This window comes from Elephantulus edwardii, unplaced genomic scaffold (assembly GCF_000299155.1).
Source record: "Elephantulus edwardii isolate Elephantulus edwardi_28Jun2011 unplaced genomic scaffold, EleEdw1.0 scaffold00054, whole genome shotgun sequence".
Lineage (NCBI taxonomy): Eukaryota > Metazoa > Chordata > Mammalia > Macroscelidea > Macroscelididae > Elephantulus > Elephantulus edwardii.
The window spans coordinates 14518297-14527678 of record NW_006399804.1 but is presented as its reverse complement, the minus strand read 5'-3'; the positions used below and the strand labels follow the sequence as shown (position 1 = coordinate 14527678).

The following is a 9382-nucleotide window of genomic DNA, read 5'->3' as shown; positions in this document are numbered from 1 at the left end:
GTCAACTCAGTGACACTATCTATAGTAATAGCAAAATAAAAGTGTTATTTAAGATAATAAACAAATCCGCTTCTAACTTAAAGCCACAAAAAACCATTGTAAACTCAATCGTACTTAAAAAAGCTTAAGCTGTGTGCTTTATAAGATAGCAAAGAAATGTCATCACATATTATGAAATGTTCTATGTATTTGACTCAACCAGTGTGTTCAGTAACTAAATTATAACCTCCTGGTAATGTTTCACATTCATACATGGAATAAGCAACAATAGGTTAACTCAAGTATACCTATCTGCTGAATTAAGTTCCTATCTAATTCACAGCTCCTCCAGCTCTAGAAATCATGACTGCACAAACAAGGAAGTATGATCAAATTATAAATCAATTTGAAGTCATTATTATTCAGCCAAAAGAATATAAGGCACTGGGGTACTGCCAACAAATTTAAGTTCATGTAAATACTCTTTTGATTAAGTAAAGTACAATTTTATTCTAAGGTTCTCCTCCTTCAAAATAATGTTACAACAATAAAAACCTTTGGGAAGAGAGATTAAGTATAATCCATGTCCAACCAATTCTCACCAATCTTTCAGGGACTTTATTATTCACAACTTAGTTCCATGACCAAGAAAACACCCTTCTAGTTTATTTGGTTAGAGTCAGAGTATGTTGAGTAAATATTCAGATGAAAAGATACTAATTCCAAGATTAGTTTTAAGAAAGGCAGAATTGTAAGAACTGTGGAAATCTCTGTTCCAACAGTTTCAGCTTCATTTCAGATAGAACTGAAAGCAGTTGATTTTCAAGGGACACTGATTTCCATTAATCCCCACCAGTACAGTGAACAATGTTTGGAGACACTTTTGATTGTCATGATTGTGAAGAGGGGATGTGCTACTGGCATTCAGATTACAGAGGCAGGGATAAAAGAAAAGTCAGTCAGATCTAATTTAGATTTTTTTTTTAAAAAAACCTACCTTACGTAACTCTTTGCAGGTACAATGTCCCCAATCCTGTTTCAATGCTACCCCTTAGCTCTCTACCACCTTACTGAAAAACTATGACAATATTTTCAGATAAAGTTAAAACACACAGATGGCTTCATGATTTTATTAGTAACACACCCTACATTCAGGTCAATCGACACATACATCCACATATATAACAAAAAGAGCAAGGCTGATAAAGGACTCATTACATAAAATGTCTGAGCTGCTTCCAAAAGGCATGATACAAGACTACAAATCATCAATACAAACACATACAAAACATTCATCATTTGCACATCGATGAATTCATTTTAAAGAAATCATCAGATAAGTGGTCACGATGTGATGCACAGCATAATTCACAGTAAGAACTACTCAAGTATCTGTGGATAAGGAACTGTTTTTAAATTAGGGCACACCAAAATAATAAAGGCTAAGCAGTCAATTAGAAAAACTGAAGACTTATTTATCAAAAAGGTAAGCTAAAAACAGAATATCCATCTTTGGTATAAAATACACAAGTGTAATTTTTAAATATCTTTTATATTCAAATAAGGAAAAGTGTGTATATATATATATCTCTCAAGTTGTTCCTGGGTCCTTCCTAAGACAATAATGGTGTGTTTTGTTTCCTTTTTTTAAAAAAATTCCATCTTCTTACATTTTGCTTTTGTACTTAGTATGCTTTACTTTAAAAAAAAAAATCATATCCCTATTTCATTCTTGAAAGGAAAAAATCTGTAAACAGATTGCAGACTTTATTTCTGTAGTTTATTAAAAAAAGTAATACTTTCACATTCCATTTTTTTTATCCCCTTTAATTCCTCCTTGTATTTATTCTATCACAAAGGAGAAGCAATTTATAAGATTTTACTGATAATTTGGGAAAAAACTGAAAAAGAAATACTCAGCATTGCCTTTTCTTTTTTAGTAGTTACCACTAAGTGGAGAAGTTTAGTCCAATCCAATGCTACCAATTTCTGAAATGTCATTAGCAGCCTCAAAGGGTTTTATATTACGTGACACCAACCAACCCAATTTTGTACTTATTAAGAGTATTAAAATAGTGTTTTTAATTTTATAATGTTAATACTTTAAGCCATTTCTCTAAAGATTATATACAATTTCATGAAGTTTATGCAATAAACCCTTTACATGTGTAAAGTTAAAGAACAAAGTATTAACTAATTTTATAAAAATGTCTTAAGATTAAAAAACTCAGTAATAAACAAAAAAACCACACAAAATTTATTAGAGAATCCAAGAGCTTTTATGTGCCATCTGATTTTCACTCAACACAAAGGAAGTCACCCAGAGATTACCTTCAGTAAAATTTCAAATTTAGATAATAATGTATGTCCACAGTTTTGAGTTATTAATAAAGGCCATGTTCAACAACGACAATGGGTATTTTAATAACTTTAAAGACATTTAATATGGAGATTTTGTACAGCTACACAAGAGTGGAGAAAGTTTCCCAAAGCAGGACATGAAGAAAATTTCCCAAAGCGGGACAATAAGTTTCTCAATGGTAATACAAAGTTCTGATGTTATTATTCTGAATCAAGACTGCAATTCAATTATTAGACTGAACCCCAATGAGTCTAGTTTAACAGGATATAATCCATGAAAAATATCTGTTTAAAAAAGAAGACAATTCAAAACATTAAATTTTCGTTTTTACCAATCTGACTGCAACATTATATCACTTTTAGGTCATGATGCATAAATTCCATTTATCCACTGGCCTTTTCAGTGAACAAAATGGCAGACAAGGTCTGACAATGATTAAAAGAAACTGATATTTATGGTGATGATTATTCTCAGTTTATATATGCAGATGACAATGCATAGAGCTTTATGTAAAGTAAATCAGTTTCAAAATGGAATAAAATAGGAATTATAGTACTTAAAAAATACTTACTTCCACTGGCAAAACCACTGGTAGCTGTTGCTTGCATCACCTCTCTTCTGTAATCCCTATCTTTTGGGAAGCTATTAACTGCCATCTTGTTTGCTTCTTTTTGCCTCTGTTCTCTAAAAATGAAAAAAAAAAAGGGGGGGGGGGGAGAAGAATCATAAATATTCTTTCAAGTATACTTATTTCTCTAATCAAATATTCTATGATATAGTTGTTATTGTTGTGACTGCCGTCCAGGCGAGCACAACTCAGCAACTCTATGAACAAAAAGACCTAATGCCTTTCCATGATAGTTATGTACCATTGTTTCTCCAAGTTCATAGAGTTTCCATATACAAGTGGTTTAGGAAGTGGATGCCACTCCTGCTTCCAAACCTGTTTTACAACTGCAAGCGCCAACAAACACTGCAAACATTAGGAAACCGTTAACGGTATTTGATACCTCAACAGCACAAGTTTTAGCTTCACAACAAACCCAGGTTACTATATACAGCACGTTGACAAAGAGTGATGTACAAAGTGGAAGAATGTTCCTCCAGATTTAACAACACTTGTCTCATTTAGCAGTGGTTCAGGTCGTCAAGTCAAATAAGATTGATAGTGACCTTTGCACAGAAACTTGAATTCTGTTCTATAACATCATTTCTATACTTTTACAGAATTTATAGTTTCCAGAGGCATCTAGGAAGTGGATGCTATTCCTGCTTCGCAACCTGAATGCGCCTCCAAACATTGTACATAATGGGAAACCCATTATGGTATTTGACCCTACTGTGGTATAGTATTCAGTATCACAGCAACCCAAGTTACTCAGGACAAGAAATAGACAAAATAAAAATCATCTGATTGCTGTATCACTTAAAGAGTATTAAAGACATACTTTTAAGCAGGTTTCCAACCTTGGTCAACAGTTCAACTAACACCCGCTTTGGGACACACACACGCGCGCGACAGTAACACATACCAAATACGACCCTAAAAACTTTCCTCACACAACAGCCATCAAGAGGTGGCCACCATTAGATGCTAGAAGCCAACTCATAGAGTGGATAGACAGCTCAAAATCAGCAGTTCTGTACATGGCAAAAAAAGCAGTAATGGCAATCGTACAATTTAATGATGTTAGTATTAGGTAGAGCTAAAAGAACACTAATGTGTTTCTCATGGACATCAGTATGATATAAAGACCCACTGTAGCCCACAAACTCTACAAAAGTAATTCTACGTATATGAAGAAAATACTTTTCTCCTCCTGTACCAGATTCGATTTGACAGTGTGCGCGCGCGCACGCACACACACACACACACACACACACACACTCTCTGTAAGGGCTCTTAGTAAAAATTACAGGAGTTCTAGCATTTAAGTCTATAGGGACCTGCACTCCTAACTCAAAGGTGGCATTCCTCTGGCAGCTGGAATCCACCGGAGACTCCACTGGAAAAAATACCAGGCAGTCGGCTCCAGTACAAATTATATTCACCTGAAAACCTGCTAGACAGAAAGCTTATGAGTCAATTACTATCCTACAGCAAGAAGTATTTGAGTTTATTAAAAATTATAATAAAGATGCATATATACAAACTAACGGTTTAAATAAACAGTTATCATTCCTGGGTTCTTAAAAAGAGAAACTGGTAGAAAACAGTAAATTACCTATTACAACTTAAAGGAGGGGTGGGGAGTGTCAATGAAAAGAAAGTAAACTTGTTTAATACTATAAAGTGTAACATTTTGAATCAAGAATGAGAAACAAGAATTTAGATCAAGAGCAAGTACCTTTCGAGCCACTCTTTTGGTTTTTCCCACTGTGAAACTTCTGTTCGACAGTTGTAGTAGTATTTTTTGCCAGAAGAGCTAATATGTTCGGACCAATCATCTGCAGAATCATAAGGCTTAAAAAAGACATTTTTAAAGGTTAGAAATGTTAACATGAATAATCTTGACGTGAAATATCAAGAATGTCAGTTTTTCAAAGCATTATATACAAAAAGAACATAATTGTGTGTACATATATATTGTTAAGTGCCTTCAAGTCATAGCCAACTCATAGCAACCCTATGAACAAAGACCTGAACACTTGTATAACTTTTTATCATTTCTCCAAGTTCATAGTTTCCAGAGGCAAGCTATTTCAGAAGTGAATGCCACTCCTGCTTCCAAGCTTGTTTTAATTGGGGAGCTTCACCAAACACTGTCGACCAAAGGTGAGTGATTTTAATCTGCGGCCCTCAGGCCTGATAATTTTTTTGTCAAACATTCTTTTAAGTGGTATAGTACTGGTCTGTCCATTTGCTGTACAGAGGTAACTCGTGGTTGCTGTGATGCTAAACAATGTGACACTGAAGTGTCAAATGCAATAATGGTTACCCATGGTGGACAATGTTTCTCTGATTACAACAAGCTCCATTGGAAGCAGGAGTGGAATCCACTTCCGAAATAGCTTGCTTCAGGAAACTCTGAACTTGGAGAAATGATGAAAGTTATACAGGTCTTTCATTCATAGGGTCACTATGAGTCATCTACAACTCAACAGCAATTAACAACAACATAGAGTTCTGTGGACAGAAAGTGATGCTACCAATGGTGTGTGTGTGTGTGTGTATATATATATATATATGAACTTGGAAAATTTTCAAAGATAACACTGGAAAAAAATCTCTATAAAAGCCAAAATTAAACTAATTATCAGTAAATTACACATAGGAAAACATAAAATTAACAATGTCCTGACTTTAAAAAGCACTAGAAAAGCTCTTGATTATAATTTTAACTGCTCAAGTCAGTCATTCCCAGCTGACCTACCTCCTATTTTATGCTATTTTTAAGACTCAACAGTAATTATATGTACAACAGAGAACCACTTGCTTGCTTTACCGCTGGCTTGATGAACAGGGGCACACCAAAAAAACCCCAATTCAAACAAAAAACCAAACCACACCACACTTTAATGTAAAAACAATTTATATGTTTATTATTTCACTTCCATTATTGCTTAAAGAATAGTCTTAAGCAATTAAAAAAAGTTAATTTTCTTTCATGAAATGTAACAGCTATGAACTATGAAGAACATATATATTGTCAACTTCAATCAAAGCTAATAAAATCTTTATACTTGTATTTTTTTTCTCAACCTAAATGCAAAGCTTTAAAAGTTGGACCTTTGAAACTGTTCAAGTATTAACTAGATTCTTGCTTTTACATTAATACAAGATCAATATTATCACTAATTTTCCCATAAATAAAACTAAGACTTTCAAAAAGTTTTCAGATGCAGTAAAGTTGTTGTTTGTTGTTATGTACTGTTGAGTGGGAAGCAACTCATAGCTGATCCTCCAGCAGGTTTTAAGAGACAGTAAATCACACAGGTGGAGACTGCCTATCTTTCCCACAATGATCCTTCTCTACATTAGTCACTCAAGTAATTAAAGAACTGTTAAATGCTGTCCACTATGATTCATAGCAACCTTTTAAATAACTCAAAACTATGTCTTGTACCATTCTCATGATCCTTGCCATGTTCAAGGCCAGTTACAGTAAGTTCACCAAAACACTTCCCTAAAGACTTCCTCTCTTTTCCTGTTTTCCCCCCAAGAACTGGACCTTCCTGACAACATTCTCAAACTATGTGAGAAGAACTTTTACCATCTTTGCTTCCAAGGAGCACACTGATTTCACTTCCACAAAGACAGATTGGCTTGTCCTTTTGACATTCTATGGCATACTTAATTCTTTTCTCTAACTCCATAATTTAAAGGCATCAACTGAATCTTTGTCTATTTTCCTTATTCACTGTCCAACTTTCAAATTCATAGGAAGAAACTTGGCTTGGGTCAAGTGCATGCTAGACTTTAAAATTATATCCTTGCTCTTTAGCACTTTAACGAGGTCTCTGCCAGCAGATTTATTCAATATAAGAAATATCTTTTGATTTCTTGACTGCTACTACCATGTGTGTTGATTATGGAACCAAGTACAATGAACCACCAATCTTTTCTCCATTTGCTATGTAGGCATGATAGTTCACCAAGGAAAAATTTTGGTATTTTTACACTGACATGTAGTGTACTTTGAAGGCTACATACAAGTGTGTAAAGAGCACTAACCAATGCACATCTTTCTGTAGACTTCATAATAAAGTGTTAGTTCTGGGTAAATATTAATAATCTTATTAACTTTTCAATTTGAAAAATAGCCCACCAAATAAACTACCAAAAATGCTATTTCCTGAGTGATGCTCAAAAGTATAGGACAAACTATTAGTTTTTGCAAGGCTAAGGTAACAGTGCTCTCATAAACCATGGGCTCTGCTTTCAAGAATTAAACAACAGACTGAGAGTATCAGAGGTTAGAGAGAAATTAGGTGGTCAATCTAATTCTTGAAAGGTTGACACAGCCTTACACATGTATTAATAAGCAACCAGAAATTTATTTTGAGAGTATGTAGAAGAATGTGGTTTGGTTATACACAAATGTTATTCCATTTTACATAAGAAACTTGATTATTTGAAAAGTTTTATATTCAAAGGGAGTCTTAGAAACAATCCTGAGATTACTGAGGGAATAACTGGATTATAAATCCAAAGTGTGGTTATTTAAGGGAGAAAAAAGGGCAGTAAATAGCAAGCCATAGTGTTTACCCAATTCACAAACTACTTAGGGTTTGTCTATCTTTGTAACCTTAATTCTTTTTATCTTTCCACACTATCACAATCACTACAGCCCTTCCTGTATGTTATACCATATCACATTTCTGTCTTATTACCCTCCATCTGCTACATATAAATTCCAGCCTTTCGATCTAAGTAAGTTGTATCCAACCAATTCCAAATGTGTTTGGTGCATTACCATTATCATAAAAGTTTTCCATCTAAGTTGGAATTTCTTGTGTGTACTATAAATCAGAATCTCACTAACAGTAAAGATTTTAGGTTTGGTCTAGCAGAATTTACTGTATTACAGTAGGCACATTTACATATTAAAGAAGGAAGGAGGAGGATAAAGCTCAGGTTTAATCTCTTTGAAAACTTACAGGAGTTTCAATTTCAAGACCTCAATAGTACAGATAAAGAAAAGTTAAAATTCTGCTCCAGTAAGAGAATGCTGACAAAATAACCAAAATTATAACATCTATTTTCAATCAGGGACCTCTCTAAAGTACTGAAGAACAATGGTGTCTCTGGAGACTAAGGTACATCTGATACAGGCCATGGTCTTTGCTAGCACTTGTTATGCATCAAAGAGTTGGACAATGACTAGGGAGGACAGAAGAAGAATTGATGCCTGTGAGCTTTGGTATTGGAGAAGAGTATTGAGGGTACCATGGACTGCTAAGAAAACAAACAGATACAGCCAGGAGAGGGTTAAACCAGGTTGCTCCTTGGAGGCAAGGATTCTGAGGCTTCATCTGACATACTTTGGTCATGCTGTAAAGAGAGACCGGTCCTTGGAGAAGGACATCATGCTTGGTAGAGTAGAGGGACAGCGCAGGAGGGGAAGGCCCTCTAAGAGGTGGATTGATTCAGTGACTGGGGTAATAGGGCTGCGATTGGCACAAGACAAGAGCAAAGTTTAGGGCTGTTGTACATAGGGTTGCTGTAAGTGGCAAGCGACTCGAAGGCACACAGTAACAACATCTTCAATTGAACTAATGCAAATTTAGTACATGAATTAGACATAAGGACACTAAAGCATCAAATGAAAACATCAAATAAGAAAAGATCACTTTTGAGAATCCAGAAATCAGCCCATCTACGTAAGGTCAACTGATTTTTCACAAGAAGATGAAATCAGTTAAGTGGGGAAATTACAGCCTTTTAAACACATGGTGTTGGCAAAATTGGAACACTATCTGCAGAAAACTCAAGCAAGATCCACATTTCACTCCATACACAAAAACTCATTCAAAGTGGATTATGGACCTAGGACTAAAACCAAGGACTATTAAACTCCATTAAAGAAAAGCTTGGAAGAACTGTAGAAGTCTTAATCCACAGCAAAAACAGTCTTCCAAGCATCTTGTAAAATCTACAACCAGGAGAGGATAAAATATGAATGGGACCTTCTAAGAATGAAATTCCTAAGCACATCCAAAAACTTCTCCAAGAGGGTAAAAAGGGAAGCCACAGATTGGGGAAAAAATATTTATTTGGTAATGAGAGTCAGATAAGAGACTTTTATCTAGAATTTATAAAATATTTGAGCACCACAAGATAAAGGTAAGTAACCCAAATGAAAAATGGACACAGGATATGAACAGATACTTCACCCAAGAAGACATTCAAATGGCCAACAAATACATGAAGAAATGTTCAAAATCCCTAGCTCTGAGATGCAAATCAAAACTATGAGGTATTATCACACCCAAGTAACCATAACAAAATTTAACAGAACAGCAAGCAACAAATGCTGGCGAGGTTGTGGAGAAACTGGAACCCTTATTCACTGTTGGTGGGAGTGTAAAATGGTGCAA

The 9382-nt window shown here is 34.8% G+C and overlaps 1 protein-coding gene across 3 annotated transcripts in view; it reads right to left on the bottom strand.

Moving 5' to 3' along the window:
* Window positions 1–9382, bottom strand: part of WAC (WW domain containing adaptor with coiled-coil) — a 116860-nt gene that overhangs the window by 46172 nt on the left and 61306 nt on the right. For all 3 annotated transcript variants that reach the window (XM_006887093.1, XM_006887092.1, XM_006887094.1), the window contains exons 5-6: window positions 4690–4805; window positions 2913–3025 (exon numbers count right to left, since the gene is read on the bottom strand). In XM_006887093.1, coding sequence (XP_006887155.1) covers window positions 2913–3025; window positions 4690–4805 — 229 coding nt within the window. The remainder of the gene's footprint in view (window positions 1–2912; window positions 3026–4689; window positions 4806–9382) is intronic.